This window comes from Pyrus communis, chromosome 1 (assembly GCF_963583255.1).
Source record: "Pyrus communis chromosome 1, drPyrComm1.1, whole genome shotgun sequence".
Classification (NCBI taxonomy): domain Eukaryota; kingdom Viridiplantae; phylum Streptophyta; class Magnoliopsida; order Rosales; family Rosaceae; genus Pyrus; species Pyrus communis.
The window spans coordinates 5191518-5211946 of NC_084803.1; the positions used below are offsets into that span (position 1 = coordinate 5191518).

Genomic DNA, 20429 nt, shown 5'->3' on the forward strand with positions numbered 1-20429 from the left:
TTAGGTGAGAACTCCCACATATAATAATCCATAAATTATTGTTGTTGTTTTTTTTTTTTTTTTTTTTTTTTTTCCAATGAGAACTTTGTTCTCTAGCATTATCATGTTTCTCTTTTCACATAATGATAAGCGGAAGAGAAATACTAAGAAAATTCTCTTGAAAGAATAATATTCGGACATTACTGAAAGAAAGAGAACATGAAACTTTGTATCCATAGAAGTCAATTTGGATACTTAGAGAATATATATTGGGGGTTGAAAGGCATAGAACATGAATTATTACACGTTTCATTGAGTACTGTAGTTTCTTATTCCTATAGGCTATAAGGGGCTGCTGTGTATCTTTGTGGGGCTTCAAACCTTGATGACCTTTCTTTTACTAGCAAGACTAGTTTTTTAAAATGTTAGTGCGCACTGCGCACGTGGTACCAAGATTGAACACTTGCAGTCGACCACTTTTAGTAATGCTTCAAGATCTTTGGATTATGCTTAGACCAAGTCTTGATTAATTTTGTATTAGCTAGACTAAAATCATTGATATCACCATTTTTTGTTAGGAAAACGATGATTAGAATGACGTTTAACCTCCATTGGTATTTGTTTAACTCGTATATTTTATATCTAGTGGCTTCCCATCTTGTTCATCAATTGTGAGTTGCTTCTCACCCGTGCAAAAAATTTGTCCGTTAATTGAAAGGCGCGACCAAACCACTAATTATGTGTTAACATTTATGAATCACTGGGTAATGCCCTTATGTTATATAACACGTGTATCTATTTGTTAATAAAAAATAATTATTAACACGTAAAAAAGTCATTGCCCTTTGTTTCCTAGTGAAAAAAGTGAGAGAATGAGGAAGGTAGAATGATTTTTCTGATGCTCTAATAATAATTTTTTATTAGCTTTGTACCCTAATTTTATGAATATTAATTTTTTTTCATCTATTCATATTATAATCTATGAATTAATAAAATCACATAACGATGAGATTATTATATTCAAAATCTCTCTCATTCTTAGAAATCAAATCATGATGAAAGCTCTAACTTATTTGTTGTCTATGATTGACATGGCTTGGATAACCTATATTAGATTCAATGAATGTTCAAAAGTGCTACTTCTTACTATATATTTGTATCATCTCTCTAATAGAAATATGACCCACGCACGTTGGCAGGTCCTACCTCTATTAGAAATATGGTACAAATGATATTACAAATAGATGGTAATTGTAGCATTACTCATGAATGTTAGATAAAAATATGGATGTCAACTTGCATAGTTTTGTGTAAGTGGTAGAATGTAGAGAAGTCATGAAAAAAATTCTCTCTTAATCCTTATTTTTGTGGGGATTAGGAAAAGTAAGCTTTCTTCATGGTTTTTCTATGGTCTACCTTCACTTGAACAAAATATAGAAATTGGTATATTTTCATTCAAAACTCAATAATATTGGTGAGTTTTCCAAGCCAAATCAAAATCCAGGACAACCGACATGGCCTAGTGTACTTAATTAGATCGACTTGGGTCGTGGTGATTTCATAATATTGGGTATTTGGAGGGCTTGGAATTGGCGACAGAATCATGGCCAGATGCTTAAGTGCTCAACTGAAAAAAATGGCATTACGTACGTACAGTTCGAAGTATACTCGATCAGGGAATATACTAAAGATTCAGTCAAAAGGAGATTTATAGCCTGTATCCCCAAACAATATCCTATTCCTAGTTTGGTACTTATACACACACACACACACACACACACACACACACACACACACACACACACATATATATATATACACACATATATATAGCCTGTATCCCCAAACAATATCCTATTTCTAGTTTGATACTTATATATATATATATATATATTAAAAAGAGACTAGTTGGTGGTTTCGTTACGACAGTCTACCCTTTCGGAGACCAAGAAAACTCACAGAGGCATTTTAGCCTCCTCTGGCCACCATCGTGCGATTCACCAGTGGTAGAAATTGAATCCATAACGTATCGTATGAAATAAGGGCCTAAAATTCGTCTTCAACGGCCACCCCTATGATGGTTTTTTTTTAAAAAAAATTTTGGGTCCCCCTGTGATGGTTTGATAATTATCATACATGATTCATGATAACCAGCGCACAAAACGGCCTTTAATTTTCACACCATTTGACTGCACTATATATATATATATATATATTACTATAAAAACTTAGCTAACTCAAATTGTATACAAAATTCAACCGTGAGCATTTAATTAGATGACTTTTTACTAAACCTTAGTGTTAGATTTGATTTTAAAATTTTAATGATGAAATTTTAACTTATTTAATTTGCATCTTTGATTTTCTGCTTAACAATTGCATTATTACTATTAGTACTTGATAGGAATTAAGACATACATTGTAAACCTTTTACTAAACTATAGCAAAGATTAATTAGTTTCTCTTGGGGTATGCGTAGTACTCTATTTCCTTCGACTGAGTTACAAGTTCCAGCAAGATTTTAATGTGCTCACCGATCGTGCATCATCATTCTTATATAGGCTAGATATTTGTTCCATCTTTGATGATTTGTATTACTTCAAAATAGTTGAATATGCATGAATGGTTACAGCACAGTAGGTCAAGTGTTGGATTCATGCCAGAAACGTCTCATCAGGCTCTGGCTAGTGGGTCTGGATGTTTCGCACCATTTAAATTCTTCCTTAATTTGTTGAAGCATTACATACATTTTAATCCCCACAGCTAAACTTGATTAGCCAGGCTAGAAAACATATTTGAAAAACAATGTACGCAAGTTGGAAACATACACATGGTTATGCATGGGACATGCATATTCAGAGAATCTTGAGGAGGGGAGCATATAATCATTTAACCGTTTACTTCTCGATTAATTTACTAAGTACCTCTTTGAATTTGCTCAAATTTCATTTTTCAAGTATTTCACTCCACTACGCCAACTCCCCAGCTCAAACTCTATATATACCCTCCAATGCAGTCAGTTGGAACCACAGCACACCTCTCTCTCTCTCTCTCTCTCTCTCTCTCTCTCTCTCTCTCTCCCGTCAGTTTGTTTTCTAAACTAATCTTATTATCATGGCCAATGGCAAGCTCAGTGTGCTTCTTCTTGTTCTAATTTTCTCTTATGGGATCATTTCAACTGAAGAAAGGTTTCTGAAAACAGATCATACGAACGGAGGATCAACATCAATGATCAGTGACGACAATTATCTCAACTCGCGCCGAAATGTGTTGGGAAATGAATTATCAGACTCTGTGCCACCGGTTCGAACCGATTCTGGTGGCGATTCCCACCGGTCCACAACGCCGGGGCACAGTCCTGGTGCTGGCCATGACGCTGGTCATTCTGCTGGACCTCAAGCAGTAGAGAGCCAAACCAGTAAATTAAATCATTATTAACTTCTTTATTTGTATATGGGTCCAATTAAGTTCATGACTATCATGAACTGCAATCGTTAGCCCAAAAAAGAAAAAAAGAAAAAAAAGAACTGCAGTCGGTCATATACATATTAAGAATATTAGTTAATCGTTCATATATATATATATATATATGTGTGTGTGTGTGTGTGTGTGTGTGTGTGTGTATGTATGTGTGTGTGTAATTTGGTTGTAAAATATTATTCTAGTTTTCATCTATAGTTAGACTGTATAGTGTATTTTATTTTTATCTATGATCTTATATGTAAGTGCTTCCTTTATGTAGTTGGAGAGATAATATAGATGTGTGTCATCCATTGTATCAATTAATATAAATTTGGATTTTATTTGTAAGGAGCTTTTATGTTTGATTCTCAAATAACAAGTTTGATAACAAATTATTATGATTGTACCTTTTGAAGAATACAAACCCACATGGAAACTTGACAAAATATTACTACTTTTACATGAATGGTTACACTACAAATATCATCGAGACCTTTCATTTATGATAAAATTCAACACCTCTCAGGCTGTGCGTGTAATAAAATGAGATAATATCGATATAATTATAGTGGGCCGCAAAATTGACTCTTAAATCATGACAGTATGATTATATAACTTAGCTGAATTACATATTTCGTTCAACCTGTGGTTCTTATCTCAATTCGCTATGTCCTTCAACCTGTGGTTTACTGATTTTCGAATTCAAGGGCCTTTGGCCTCTGCCCTGTGCACAGCGTGACAAAAATAAAGCTATTTGAATCATTTTCTGAGACCATTCACGTCATAATTTATTAAACTGAGACTTATGTATATCGATCAGTTTCACTTTTATTAGATATGTGATTTAATATGTGATTCATGTAAATTTAGGACTACTAGTGAAACTTATGTCATGAACAGAACATAACGTATTATCACACGACTCAAGAAAAATGTTTAATTAAAGGAAATTTGTGATATTTTTTTTTACCAGCTCTGGAAAACAAAGGATGTAACTGCTCTGTCAAACCTAAAATTCTGACAAGTCTTCAGCCTTTTTTCCGGAACGTCAAGCACTTCTTTCCTTCTCCATGCAATGGCAGTTATAAGTTTCTCTTCTTCGTGAGTCTTGAAGAAAGAGTATGTCAGAGCAGTGAAATGTTGCTCATCAAACTTTCCCATATATACCCTTCATAACATTCAGTTTAAAGAACACCTACCTCTCTCTTTCTCTCTCTCTCTCTCTCTCTCTCTCATGGCGCTCGTAGCCAACAGATCCAAGCTTCTGTGGCTAAATATGTTTCTTTTTGCATTGATTCTCTCTTATGGAATCATTGCAGCTGAAGCAAGATTGTTGAACACAGCAGACACAAATTCAGCTGTTTAAGATCCTATGCCGTCTATGCCGGCATCATTACAGGAAGCAAAGCCGCCTGCTTCATCCAAATACAAACCAAACACCCCAGAGCTATGCGGCAGTAGATGAAGACACCTCTCTCCTGCCTACAACACCAGGATCATGTTAAATGTAGTAATATTCCATGGTATATCAATATAATTAAAAATTAATACTCTTCTCCCAATATATTTTTCTGCATGGTTAAGTTTTGCATAGCTTGAATTTAATTATTAAAAATCTATAAATAGTGTATAGTGTGCATAATTTAAAGGGTCCCTCGCACATATGTAACTAGCGCGTAGCGCGCCTGATTCAAAAAAGCCTTGGTACCATATGACATGTGATTTCGATTTAGATAAATATTGTAAGAGGCCTCGGAGCGCCTGTGATAATGAAAAGGCCTCTCGTATGCGCAGAAGCGCATGTCGAGAAGTAGTCTAAATTAAAGGGGAGGGAAGATGGTTTGAACCCAAAACATATTGAGTTGAAAGGAAGATCGTAACCATCAGGACACTCCATTACTTTGTAATTATGATCACTCAAAAGTGATAAACTTTATAGACCCAACATGGTCCACCACCAAAATCATCGATTTGTGTTAACTTAACCATATATTACTAGGTCATAAAAAGTCTTAGTGATATTAGGGGTGAAAACTCCTATATAGTAATTGTATATTATTTGTCATATGCTCGATGTGGGGTCTCATTATCCAACAAGTCCCCTCATGAGTGGCCTCACACAAGGTCACAAGGGAAATTAGTTCCCATATCGAGAACTGGTCAAGTGATTATACCGTAGCTTATGCAACTTTTCAAGAGCCCGATCTTTAGTTAAGAACTAGAGCCAACACAATTTCTGAGGGCCCAGTTATTCAATATCTTTAAGCTGAAACTAGCGCAACTTTTTGAAAGCCCAACCCAAGGAGGCAAATTAGATCCAAGTAAATCGAGTCAAAACGTATCAAAAGAATAATCTGCTCTGAAATCATGATAAACTTTATAAGCCCATCATGATTCACCACCAACATCACCGATATATCGCTCCATCTTTAATGAATATTGTATTACTTAAAAAACATATATTTATGAATAAGAAATAAGGTAAAACATTAACGCTGCATCGCTTTCACATGAAATATGATATGTACTTTTGGTTAAACGAAGATCATGAATCTGCTCGACCATGTTGGCCATGTAAAACAGTTGAATATGCATGAATGGTTACAGGCTTAGTACCGCACATTCCTATAGGTCAAATGTTGGATTCATGCCAGAAACGTCTCATCCGGCTCCGGCTAGTGGGTCTGGATGTTTCGCACCATTTAAATTCTTCCTTAATTTATTGAAACATTAGATACAATTTAATCCCTACAGCTACCCTTAATTAGCCAGGCTAGAAAATACATTTGAAAAACATTGTAAAGCAAGTTAGAAACATACATAAGGCTATGCACGGGACATGAAAATTGAGAGAATCTTGAGGAGAGGAACATATAATCATTTAACCGTTTAAATCTTAATTAATGTACTAAGTACCTCTTTGAATTTGCTCGAATTTCATATTTCAAGAATTTCACTCCACTACGCCAACTCCCCAGCTCAAACTCTATATATACCCTCCATTGCATTCAGTTGGAACCACAGCACACCCCTCTCTCTCTCTCTCTCTCTCTCTCTCTCTCTCTCTTTCATCAGTTGTTTTCTAAACTAATCTTATTATCATGGCCAATGGCAAGCTCAGTGTTCTTCTTGTTGTTCTAATTTCCTCTTATGGGATCATTTCAACTGAAGAAAGATTTCTGAAAACAGATCACACGAACGGAGGATCGACATCAACGTTCAGCCGCGACAATTATCTCAACTGGCGCCGAAACCTGTTCGAAAATGAATTATCAGACTCTGTGCCACCGGTTCTAGGCTATCACAGTACTTCCGATTACCGGCCCACAACACCGGGGCACAGTCCCGGTGCTGGTCATTCTGTAGGACCTAAAGTAGAGCCAAATCAGTAAATTAAGTAATTATTAATGCAATCGTTAGCCAAAAAAATAAAAAATATGAACTGCAATCGATCATACATATATATTAAGAATATTAATTAAGGCTTTATTAGCATGTACCTTAGCTTTCTATATAAATATTTTATTTTCATCTGTGATCTTATATGTAAGTGTTTCCTTTATGTATTTGGATATATATATATATATATATACACGTATGTATGTATATATATGTCCTCCGTTGTATCAATTAGTATAAATTTGAATTTTGTTTCTCAATGTATTACTTGATTTCAAAGCTTGATCGTTTGCATATTTGTAACAAATATTGTGTAACTATACATGTTCTATTGCAAATTAACTTACCAACGACATCTTAAACCATACTGAAGGCTTTACTTTTTTAAAAAAGATACATCAACGTAAAGTTGGACTTTTTTTTTTTTTTTTTTTTAATTTCCCATCCACTTTTATGGGTTAAATTAGCCCTCAGAAATTCCATGATATATAGGAGTTACAGTTTTTAACCGTGTGAACTATAATATGATCATTCAACAACACGCCTACGACATGGACCAGCCATCACTTACGGTCTTATTTAACATTGGTACTTTTGAACCTGTATTTTTAAAAAAAACTTATGGGTAACCATAACATAATAATTGATATCTGCCACTATCAGATGATTTAGTACCACTCAGATTTAGTATTTGTCGTCACTTGTGAGTATGAGTTTTTATGTTCTATTGTCACAAATGATAAATTTAGTAACTAATTATTATGGTGGTATACTTTTTCAAGAATGCAATACCACGTCGAAAACTTGATAAGATATAATACTAATTATACATAATGGTTTCACTACAAATAACACTGAGGCGTTTTGTGATAAAACACAACACCTCACGGGCTATGCATGTGATAAAATTGAGACAATATCGATATAATTAATAGTAGACCGCTAACCGGACTCTCAAATCTTGACATTCCACTATATAACTTAGCTCACTTCTCCATTTCGTTCAAACCTGTGGTTTTCGAATTGAGAGGCCTTTGGCCTCTGCCCTGTGCACAGAGTGACATAAACAAAGCTATTTGAATCATTTTCTCAGACCATGCACATTTTAAACTACTAGTGAAACTTATGCCATGAACAGAACGTAACGTATAATCACACGACTCAAGAAAAAATGTTTAATTAAAGGAAATTTGTGATTTTTTACTGGAAAACAAGGATGTAACTGCTTTGACAAACCTGAAATTCTGACAGGTCTGCAGCCTTTTTTTCCGGAACACCAAGCAATTCTTTCCTTCTCCATGCAATGGCAGATGTAAGTTTCTCTGCCTCGTGAGTCTTGAAGAAAGAGTGTGTGAGAGCAGTAAAATGCTGCTCATCTAACTATCCTATATATACCCTTCATAACATTCAATTGAAAGAACACCTCCATCTCTCTCTCTCTCTCTCTCTCTCTCTCTCTCTCATGGCGCTCGTAGCCAAAAGATCCAAGCTTCTGTGGCCAAATGTGTTTCTTCTTGCATTAATTCTCTCTTATGGAATGATTGCAGCTGAAGCAAGGTTGTTGAACACAGAAGACACAAATTCAGCTGTTCAAGATCCTATGCCGCCCATGCCGGCATCATTGCATGAAGCAAAGCCGCCTGCTTTGTCCAAATACAAACCAAATACCCCAGAGCTATGCGGCAGTAGATGAAGGCACCTTTCCCCTACCTATAACACCAGGATCATGTGAAATGTAATATCCCATGGTGCATAAATAATAAAAAAAAATAATTCTCTTCTCCCTTTATCTTTTTCTGCATTGTTAAATTTATAGTTTGAATTTAATTATTTTCTTTGCTTTTGCCAAGGATCTTTATATATGAATAATACTTGCATCCTCCAATTGAAAATAGGAATAAGTAACGCTTAACGCGTGTTGAAAAAATTAGGTCTAATTACTATATTAAATCACATAGAAAATCAAGAAATAATTCATGCAATTATATATCAAAGTAATGCATGCACATGAGTAACCAATGTTAAATGAACATGACATAATGGACTAAAAAAACCTAGAAATACAGTCCAGGCAAATGTTGGACACTTTGTCCTTAAGACAGTTTATGCTCCACTACGGTGCTCATAGTTGATCGGCGGTTGTCTCCTAAGATACAATGATCACGTCCTTATAATAGTAGCACTCCAAATCACAAGGCTCTATGAACCACGATTGTGTTGAAAACTCTCTTATAGGGACTCAATGAGACTCTCTAATATTTAGTGCACTCTATGTATGATTATGTAAAAATGAAAAGTTTTTTTTATGATTATAGGGGGTTTCTCTATTTATAGAATTTGAGATACCTCTTTGGAAAGTATGTAACTAGTCATGAAGAGTCAAATATTGCAACTCTACATTTGAATAAACACATTTTTCTACCAAAACGCTCCACTTCTAATTTCCATTCAATTATTTAATTGGGTAAAGTACAAAAAACTACCTCACCTATTGGTGTCACGACACTTTCATACCTCATCTTTTAAAATTGACAATGTCATACCTCATTTTTAGAAATTGTGTCACTGTTATACCTTCCGTTAGTTTGGCCGTTTATTTCTCAATAAAATGCTGACGTGGCTTGATCCGAAACCCATTTTTTATTAAAAAATTAATAAAATATTATTAAAAACAAAAAAATCATTTAATATTATTAAAATATTAAAATAATAAAAAAAAGTACATAAAAAAATAAACCTCTCCTTTCGTCCCTCCCTCCTCTCTCTCTCTCTCTTCCCCATCTTCCTGCAACCCAAAAAGAAGAAGGAGGAAGAAGAAGAAGAAGAAGAAGAGAGAGAAAAAAAAAAAACCCCAAACCAAACCCAGTTTGTCCCCCCACCACAAACCCAACCCCCTGCAACCCAAAAAGAAGGAGGAGGAAGAAGAAGGAAAAAAAAAAACCAACCCCAACCCAACCCGAAGGAGGAGGAGGAAGAAGAAGAAGAAGAAAGAAAGAAAGAAGAAGAAAGAAAGAAAGAAGAAGAGGAAGAAGAAGAAGAAGGAATAAAAAATAAAAAAATGAGAAACTATCGTCCTCCCTCCCCCCCCCCCCCCCCATACCCGCCCACCAACCCACCCTGCAAAAGAAAAACAAGAAGAAGAAGAGAGAAGGAAGAAAAAAAAGAAAAGAAACCAACCTCAACCCAACCCGAAGGAAGAAGAAGAAGAAGAAGAAGAAGAAGAAGAAGAAGAAGAAGAAGAAGAAGAAGAAGAAGAAGAAGAAGGAAAAATAAAAAAATAAAAATTGGGAAACTCTCGTCCTCCCCCCCCCCCCCCCCCCAATTTTCTCCGTGCCCAGGTTCTCAACCTTCGAAATCGCCCTGGCGAAGGTTTTCCAATTCCACCTCAACGGGTTGCAGGTTATAGGTGTGAGGTTGGGTGCAAAGAATGGGTGCAAAGGTGGGGAGGTTGGGTGTGGAGAGTGGGTGCGGGGAGAAGAGGGGGTGGGGAGCGAGGAAAACAAATTTTTATTTTTTTTTTCTCTTCTTTTTTTTCTGGGTTGCAGTTGCAGAAAAGGGGGAAGAAGATGAAGATGGGGGGAAGAGAAAGAAGGGGGGAAGGGGACGAACTGATGTTGTGATGTTGGTTCATTTTTTTTAATAACTTTTCTTTATTATTTTAATATTTAAAAAATATTAAATGATTTTTTTAGTTTTTAATAATTTTTTAATAAAAAATGGGTCCCGGATCAAGACACATCAACATTTAACTGAGAAATAAACGGCCAAGCTAACGGAAAGTATAACATTGACACAAATTCGTAAGATGAGGTATGACATTGTCAATTTTAAAAGATGAGGTATGAAAGTGTCGTGATACCAATAATTAAGGTAGTTTTTTGTACTTTACCCTATTTAATTTAATATAATAATAATAATAATAATAATATTAAATTTTCTAACAACGCAGTGATAAAAAAAATCTTTAAGTAATGTATAGATCATGTAATTTAAAATGGTATCTTGCACATATGTAATTGGCGTGTAGTGCGTCTAATTAAAATAAAATAAAATAAAATAAAAAAGCCTTAATACCATATGACACGTGATATCAATTTACATAGATATTTTAAGGCGCGTGTAGTGCCTGTGATAATAAAAATGTCTCTCGCATGCACGTGAAGGTGGGAAGAAGGTTTAAACCCGAAAAATACTAAGTTAAAAAGAAAGACCGTAACCACTAGGATAATTCATTACTTTGTAATCACTTTTTGAGACCATATGCACATTTTAAACCACATCTTAATTTATTAAATTGAGACTTATGCATATAGATCGATAAGTTTCACTTCTATTAGATATGTGATTTAACATGTATAACGTATAATCACACGACTCAAGAAAAATGTTTAATTAAGGAAATTTGTGATTCTTTTTTTATTTGGATCACCTCCTAAGTTCAGGAGGCTGAGCCTCCTGAGCAAAGCACACGGACCGTTGGATCAAAATCCAACGGGTACAATTATTATAACTTTTAGAATGCCTCTCTGTTTATAGCTGTAAGATCAAAATCCAACGATTCATGTGCTTTGCTTATGAGGTTCAGCCGAGAGGATCCAAATCCTCTTTTTACCCAGCACTGGAAAATAAGGAAGTAACTGCTTTGCCAAACTTGAAATTCTGGCAGGTCTTCAGCCTTTTTTCCGGAACACCAAACAAATTTTTCCCTCTCGATGCAATGGCAGTTATAAGTTTCTCTTCCTCGTGAGTCTTGAAGAAAGAGTGTGTGAGAGCAGTAAAATATTGCTCATCTAATTACCATCCCATGCATCCCCTTCATAACATTCAGTTGAAAGCACACACCTCTCTCTCTCACCCATGAGTGTAGCGCCCTTGCTAATAAAAAAAGCTTGTCGCATGAACGGTGTGCATATATCGGTTAGTCTAAATTAAGGGTGAGGGGAAAATGGCGAGGGTTTGAACTCGAAATATAATAAGTTAAAAAAAAAAAAAAAAAAGACCGTAACCATTCGGACATTCCACCACTTTGTAATTATGATCAGTCAACAATGATAAACTTTATGGGTACGTTTGTTGTACCGGACTAACTGGACTGACTTTAGGGACTAACCTAGACTAGCTTAGATTCAACTAAGTTGGACTAACTTAATGAAGCGTTTGATGCAATGTCAGACTAAAAAGTTGGATAATAACAAATTCTAATATTATATTATTTACTCATATTTATATAATACTACTACTGTCTATTTTTTTTCATTCTAGAAACCTCCAATTTCCATTCCCAATTCTTTTCCGCTAATCCCCTTTTTCTTCCTAATTTTGCTCGGTCCCTTTCTCTTTGTTTCTTCCTAATTTTTCTTCACCCTTCTCCCTCTTTCTCTTCGTCTCTCTCTCTCTTTTCATCTCCATCTTTTTCTTCCTATTCTTCTCCATTCATCTCCTTTCTTCCTAATTTTTCTAGGACCCAATTAGCGAATCAAAACCCAAATCAGAGTCTGGGTCACCTGGGTATTAATGGGTTTGCTTCTTTGGCGTCAATGGCGAAGGTCTGGGATTAAGGAGTCTGGACTAGGTGCACTGTGATTAGAGAGACTACTGTGCGTTTCAAATGAAAGGGGTGAAGCAAGGCATAGTTTGTATATGGGACTTGGGTTCCGAATCTTGTGAGGAACAAGTAGATGGGACGGGCGAAGCGAGGAGGGACGAAGCAGGGAGGAGTTGGCTTAGCAGTCCGGCCGCGGGGGGTCTTGCTAAGACCCTTTAGCGAAGTTCTTAGTCCCGTTTAGTCGGGACGAGTCTTAGTAAAGCTTGTCCAGGTTTGTATCAAACATGGGACTAGACTGACACTTAGTCCAGTCCAGTCTAGTGAATGCTAGTGAGTGCAAACAAACGCACCCTTGAGGTCGCTAAAACCTCCTAGTGAGGGATTTAGTCAGGGTGAGTCCTCTTTTATCCTATTAAGCTTAGTCTTGCTTGTAACAAACACATGCTTATACTAATATGTAATCTGGTCCAGTTAAGTGAAACTTAACGAGGCCAAGCACACGCGTCCTATAGGACCAACATGGTCCACCACCAGATCACCGATATTGTCCCAACGTAACGGCCTATTACTAATTGTTGAATTTTGTCACAAAATGCCTTAATGATATTAAAGGTGAAACTCTCATATATGAATTATATATTATTTTGTCTATACCTGATTTGAGATCTTATTATGCAATACGCCCCCTAACAAGTTGCTTCACACAAGGTCACAAGGGGAACCAATTCCCACATCGAGAACTTGTCAAGTCATTGTACAGGAGCTAATGCAACTTTTCGAGAGCCTGGTCATCATGCAGGGATTGGAGTCAACACAACTTTTTGAGCATGAGCTAGCACAATTTTTAGAAAGCCCAACTTAAGAAGGTAAGTTCCACTCCAGTAAATCAAGCGTAGGGCGTGTCGAAAGAATAGCTGCTCTAATACCACGGTAAACTTTACAGTCCTAGCATGGTTGACTACCATCACGGATATTGTCCCAACTTAATCACTTATTATTAGGTGTTGGATTTTATCAACAAAAACCTTATGGGGTGGAAACTCTCATATATTAATTGTATACTATTTTGTCATATGCCTGATTTAAAATCTTATTCTCCAACAAAAAGAATGACATTTTTAAGAATTACATCACAATTCATCCCTTAGTCATAATTTTTGTGACAATTAATGTCTAATTTGGTAATGCATTGTGGTCAAACTCAAACATATTACGCTAAAGCTATTTTTTATTTTTGTGTTAGAGATGACGAAAAATAGTACATAAGGAAAATGAGGAGTATATAAGAGCAAAAATGGTAGGAGAAATGTAGAAGATTAGAGGATAGTACTTGTGTTCGTAAAAACTTAAGGGTTGTGATTTTCACACCCTTAATTACTTTTCTCACACTCCTTTTTAATTTTTAATACTTAATTGGTATCCTACTATTTAATCTTCCATATATACCCTTCTTACTTTTTAATGGTAATTAATGAAAGATTAAATAGAGAGGGGTATATATGGAAGATTAAATAGTAGGATACAAATTAAGTACTAAAAAAATATGAAAGGAGTATGAAAAAAGTAGTTAAGGGTGTGTGAAAATCACAACCCAAAACTTAATTGTCAACTTATTTATGATTTATTTTCACAGTACAACATTTTAATTGGAACAGTATACTTAATGAAAGTTACTATATTAAAAAAAGAAGAAAAAAAAGTGCATGAATTTATTGTGAAATGATTAATCACCGTTGAATCTAGCCCTTAACTCCTAGTTGTTGATTGCGGCTACCATTCTCTCTCCATCTTTCTCTCTCACCCTCAAAATCTAACTCGATTTGAATTGATTTTGATACTTTCCTTCTATTGTCGGCAACCCTTGTGTTCTGCAACCTTGTTCCATCTATAGCTTTCCAGAAGAGGACCCAATCTTCAGTTTGCCAACACAAACACCCTCCTCTGCCCTTTCCCCTGACCTCCGTACTTATCCGCGTTCGGTAAAAAAAGAGAAGGATTTTCTCTTTTTGTTTTTTTTTTGTCCTCATCTTCTTTCATTTTATTTAAACGATCACAGTTAAATCATTAAAAAAAAAATGTGAAAGACGGAGATGAAAAAAATAAAAATAAAATAAAAAAAGAAAGAAAGAAAGAAAAGAATCCTAATCCAATAAAAAAAATAAGGATTTCTTTTCACCTCAATAAATCCTCACTGAAATCCAAGAACAGAGCGTGAAGTCACGCGGTAGATCCAAAAAGCCCCAATAGTATTATAAAAAATAAAAATAAAAAAGGAAATATTTTCGTTACGAGGACAAAGGGCAGCTGGCGGCGGATCAACAAAACAGTATACTTGTGCTTATAACTTATCAGTTGTGTGTGTGATCCAACGGTGGACAACAGACCCCACCGTTTCATCCGTCGGTGGAGAAACCAACCGCATTTTACGAAGCCAACCCATGAATCCGTCGTCCTCACAAATAATAAATCCTCCCCTTCCTCCCGCAGCCCAAGCCCCTCGTCCCTCCCTCTTACTTTCTCTCTCTAAAACCTCCAGATTCGGAAAAGCTTTCTCTCTTTCTCCCTTTAGAACTCCCAGAAGTACTTCTCAGATTCGTTGAATCCATAACTTTCTAAATTTCGAATTTAACTGCGTCGGTTAGCGGAAGGAGAGAGAAGAAAGAGTGTGTTTTTGTGGTGTGAGGATGCAATCGAACGGCTCTGATTCGTCAGTGCAGCAGCAGGAGGAGCAGCAACAGAGTAATAACCAACGGCCGCAGCCGCAACAGGCTCAAGCTCAGACGACGCCGCCGCCGCCGCCGCAGCAGCAGCAGTGGATGGGGATGCAGTACCCGGCGGCGGCGATGGTAATGCAGCACCAGATGATGCCGCCGCAGCATTACGCGACGCCTCCGCCTCCGCCGCAGCACTACATGGCGTACCACCAATACCAGCAGCAGCAGTACGTACAACACCTCCAGCAGCAGCAGTTGGGATCTAGCGGCGGCGAGAATAAGACCATCTGGGTGGGCGATTTGCACCATTGGATGGACGAGAATTACCTCCACACCTGCTTTGCTTCCACCGGCGAGGTCTCTCTCTCTCCTGTCTATATATATATATATGTTCACGTGCACATTTGTATGGGTTTTTTTTTCCTTGTAACGTCGGTATATTAATTCATATTAAAGATGAAAACTTTATTTTGATTTATTTTGAAAATTGATGTTTGAGTTGAAAGTTGGATGCTTTGAGGTTTCTGCTTAATTGGGTTGCAAGCATTTTGCTGGGTTTTAATGACTTTTTGCATGGTTTTATTTGTTCATTTAATTTTGATATAGTTCTGTGTGGGGTTTTATGGGTTGGTATATTTATCTGAGCTGCATTTGGTATACACAGATCCTTTAACAAAAGGGATCTCCATTTTTTTCAAAAAAACAGGGATTAGGTATGGGGTACACTTCACATCGAACTTCAACAATCTATTTTTCAAGTTGCACCTCATAGATCATCCTTGCAAAATATTAGCCAAATCGGAAATGTTTAAGACATCCAATTGGGTTCAAAGAAATTAACGAATACTTTGTTATATAAGAAACAATGAAATTTTATTTTGATAATTAAATAAGCAAATCATTTCGTATTGAATTGAATTTTTGCAAGGATAATCTATGAATCGAGACTTACAAAATAGACGATTCAGATCATTGAAACTCGATGTGGGGTGGGTCCCACACCTAATCCCCATTTTTTGATAAAGGATCTGTTGACTGTTGGTATACATGACAAAAATGGTGCAACTTTTGTGATTTATATAGTCAGTATTATCCGATGCCAAATTAATTTATCCAGTAGACATAGTTATATAGTATAGCGTACCAAACAAGGTCTGAAAATGTTAAGCTAACCCAATTAATGATGGACTAAAGAGGGGATATATAATTATAGTGGTATACTATTGGAAATTTTTGCCCTTGTGGTGGCTAATGCTGGATGGGAAAGGAATGTGCACGAACAACAGTACTTTTTTAGGCTTTTTTTCTCATTTGGGTATTTTGAGGCATTACTAAAAATGTACTGGAAACTGTACATATTTGAGGCACTTGCTGAAAGAAAAGGCCGAAAAGTACAAACCGGAAGAATATATTTTGAGTGCATATTGCTTGTTCTGATTTCTAATTCTGTCAGAAGGTAGATTTTAAAAGTTATGATATTTTGTTTCTCCAGGCATGAAATTGTGTTTATTTGTTTCTTATTTTCTTTCTTCTTTGCAGTCGAAATTTTTTCCGAAACAAACTCGGCTGATTTCTTGAAGAAATTGTTACCTATTGTTTAATTGATCATTACTGCCCTTTTCGATAACATGTATTTCCTATGCCTTGCAGATTGCCTCCATCAAGGTTATTCGCAATAAGCAGACTCTTTTATCAGAGGGCTACGGATTCGTAGAATTTTTTTCACATGCAACAGCTGAGAAGGTTCTACAGAACTACGCTGGCATTCTAATGCCCAACACAGAACAGCCCTTCCGTCTGAACTGGGCTACATTTAGCACGGGTGATAAGCGTTCAGATAATGCTCCTGATCTTTCCATTTTTGTAGGAGATTTAGCTGCAGATGTTACAGATAGTTTATTGCACGAAACTTTTTCTAGTAAATATCCATCTGTTAAAGCTGCAAAAGTTGTCTTTGATGCCAACACTGGCCGTTCAAAGGGTTACGGTTTTGTGAGGTTTGGAGACGAGAATGAAAGGTCACAGGCTATGACTGAAATGAATGGTAGCTTTTGTTCCAGCAGGCCTATGCGCATCGGTGCCGCAACACCTAGGAAATCATCTGCGTATCAGCAGCAATACTCTTCACAAGGTATTTAGTTCTGCTTTTTGATAAGGAGGTGTTTTGTTCTTCTCTTTGGTAAGAAAGGTATTTGCCTCGACTTGCACTCTCTATTTGAAGTTGAGTTTTGGTACTTCAAATCTTTTGTATATATGTAGCAAGGGGTTATATGAATGTCATGCTGTAGTTTTACCTCCATCATGGAATATTTGAATCTACTGCTAGAAGTATTCACTGCTTAGTTAAGGTGTTTAAAGTTCATTTTGGCAAGTAGGAGCCGGTTTTCCCACATATTGCACATAAAATTGATGATATCTTTCTGGAATAGTTGTAATCATCAATCCTCTTCCTTTTGTTGGACTTTTTTTTATTAGCTGTTTGTAGTTTTCTCGTCCTTTGTGATCTATTCACCAGCAAATTAGATTGTTCCGTTTCCAAACGATGGTTTTATATTGTGAAAGAGGCTAATCTCTGCATGACCATGGCTTGAATGTTATGTTCTCTTTTCTCTGCTTATATTTTGTGGTTTGTGCAGGGGGTTATCTTTCAAATGGTACACCAACCCAAGGATTCCAATCTGATGGAGATTCTACAAACACGACAGTGAGTCTTCCAACTTTCATGGTTTTTTAACCAATCGACACTGTGCTTTTCTCTACCCCCTTCGCTGATGTGTATGTCATTTGTAGATATTTGTTGGGGGGCTTGATCCTAATGTTACTGATGAAGATCTCAGGCAGCCCTTCTCTCAGTATGGCGAGATAGTTTCTGTTAAAATACCAGTTGGAAAAGGATGTGGATTTGTACAATTTGCTAACAGGTAAACTGTTCGTCATGATATTGGTCTGCAACACTGGTGGTGGCATAGTTTTTACTTAACAACGAGTTGGGACATGATCCTTTTGACCTCTTGTGACAGAAGTAACGCCGAGGAGGCATTGCCGAAACTGAATGGCACAGTAATTGGCAAGCAAACAGTCCGCCTTTCATGGGGTCGCAATCCAGCAACTAAGCAGGTATATTTCTCCCTTTTCATAACCCCTTCCCAAGTCCACAACGAAACTCGTCTTCTTCGTGTTATGTGAAGAAATACAATTGTAACGCCTCTATCATGTCATTAGTTTTGTTTATTCTCACCACTCTCTTGTTTTCCTTGATTTTGATTTTCAGCAGTTCAGATCGGATTTTGGCAACCAATGGGGAGGTGCCGCCTACTATGGAGGACCTGTTTATGAAGGTTACGGCTATGCTCTACCACCACATCATGACCCAAGCATGTATGCTGCAGCTGCGGCCGCATATGGAGCTTATCCGGTGTATGGCACCCACCAACAACAAGTAAGTTGAGGCAGCAGCTCCTGTGTACGGTAGCAACCTACCAACAGTGAGTAAGCAGCATGAGTAGTTTAGAAATCAGACTTAATGGATCTGTAATTTGCTCAGTTCTCTAGAATTCTTATAAATCCCTCTAATTGTGGAGTGGAACTGAATTTTGACAACTTAAGGTAGTTATGCAAGGGATTTCGTTGATCATTTCTTCACATTTACCTAATTTTTAGGGAAACTATTATTCGATCAGTACCTGGCCTCCATGAATTGACAATATGCGATGCTAGTGCAAAGTTGCCCTTGTGTTATGTTTTACACCGGACTGCAGTCTACTTTAGGGTGAAGACCTGAACAAGTGCTGCAGAAGGCCGTGCCAAGCCAATGCACTGGATTTTACGTAGTATTAGACTGTCAATATAGTAAGATAAATGAACTTAGTTTCGCTATTTTAGATAACCAAAAGCGCTCAATGATGTAGCCACCCACAAGGCTAAGGTGGGCTGTAGCCCAAGGAGGTTTTCTGTAAGGGTAGTGCTATTCATGCACTCATTTTTACTTCTTACATACCTCTCTTAATTATCGTTTGTTTGGATCGAATAAATTGAAGATCATTACTAACAAAATATTAATAAGGCTGTGTTGGAAGTAAAATGGGTTTGTGAATAGATCTATTCTTTTGTAAACTCATGCTTATAGCCTACTCAATTTCAATACAGATTATTATTTTGACGTATATTTAGTAGATGAGAGGTAGTGAATAATACGTTTTATGCTAAAAATTATAATTTAGTTCTATCTCTAGTCCCCTTTTATTTACTTATTCTTGATTTAATTAGTAGGTTAATTATTTATATGGTCCTTGAATTTATCAGTTAGGATTATGATTTTGAGAATAGTTTATATTATATTGTTGTTCTTTTATATTGATTATTATATAATTTTATATAAGCAAAATAATAAATATATAATTTTATGGTACTATTTTTAGCTAGCCCACCCAAGAGTAAAATTCTGACTCCGCCCTTGAAAGCGTTGTAAAATTTCACACGAGTTTTTTTAAATCACACTTTAATTTATTGAAAGTTTAAAAGTGTTTGCATCTACTTATGACATATAAGTTACTTTTAGATAAACATTTGCAAGCGGATCGTTAGAATAATGTGCGTAGAGTGCGCTAGTGATAATTGACAACAACCATCATCATCATTGTGCAGGTCGCAGTCTTATATATATTATACTGCTCACATCGAGGTACGATCAAGTAGCCATAAACATACTCAAATCTGAGCACCATGAATCAAAATTGAGTTGGCGGGTGTTGGAACCTTGGGGCGCAAAACACCCTTGAGTTGGGTTGGGCATTCGGGACACATGGGGAACCAAAATTTAGCACAAACTAAAAAATGATTATGCAGATTTCTACCTTCAACAGACTTAATCCTTGCAATAAAATTAAGAAATTTTGCTACTTGGTTTTAGGATATGAAGTTCAACTTTCTTCATGGCATTACAACATGTTCACCTAAGAGTGAAGCTCTACGATTACACGTCACGTAGTGTGTGAGGATGACATGATGTAAAATGTTTTTCTTTGTTATAAAGTTAAAACATGTAACAAGGGATCATAAAATTTTACAATGTTTAGACCACATTGTTGAATGTGGTCGGATTTTGAAATAAACGAGGACTATATCCTCCACTAATTATGAATTTTGAAGTATGATTCTCTCTCCTCCTAATTTTCCTCTCATTCCCTCTCCTCCTGTTTGAACGTTACGGTTTAGCCACTTCAACATTTTATATATATATATATATATATTTTTTTTTTACAGAGAGAAAGATAAAAAAGAAAGTGTAAGAGAAGAGGAAGGATAGGAAGAGAATTAACAATTAAGAAGGG

The 20429-nt window shown here is 36.3% G+C and overlaps 1 protein-coding gene across 2 annotated transcripts; it reads left to right on the forward strand.

Moving 5' to 3' along the window:
• The first annotated feature begins 14833 nt into the window (after positions 1 to 14833).
• LOC137746822 (polyadenylate-binding protein RBP47-like) lies at positions 14834 to 18776 on the forward strand. Of its 2 annotated transcripts, none has more exons than XM_068486844.1 (6): positions 14834 to 15456; positions 16750 to 17230; positions 17736 to 17803; positions 17890 to 18020; positions 18120 to 18216; positions 18374 to 18776. In XM_068486844.1, the coding sequence occupies exons 1-6, from the start codon at positions 15070 to 15072 to the stop codon at positions 18545 to 18547; spliced, it is 1338 nt and encodes a 445-aa protein (XP_068342945.1). In that variant the 5' UTR covers positions 14834 to 15069; the 3' UTR covers positions 18548 to 18776. The 2 variants fall into 2 exon arrangements, with proteins under 2 accessions (XP_068342945.1, XP_068342938.1); XM_068486837.1 differs by having other exon boundaries at positions 14835 to 15456; positions 18371 to 18776.
• The last annotated feature ends 1653 nt before the right edge of the window (positions 18777 to 20429 follow it).

Excerpts from the sequence above, each read along its gene's own strand:
- LOC137746822 (XM_068486837.1), top strand. The coding sequence starts at position 15,070 with ATGCAATCGAACGGCTCTGATTCGTCAGTGCAGCAGCAGGAGGAGCAG. Across the intron at positions 17,804-17,889 it reads GAGATTCTACAAACACGACA|ATATTTGTTGGGGGGCTTGA; the intron begins GTGAGTCTTCCA and ends TGTCATTTGTAG. Across the intron at positions 18,021-18,119 it reads TTTGTACAATTTGCTAACAG|AAGTAACGCCGAGGAGGCAT; the intron begins GTAAACTGTTCG and ends CTCTTGTGACAG.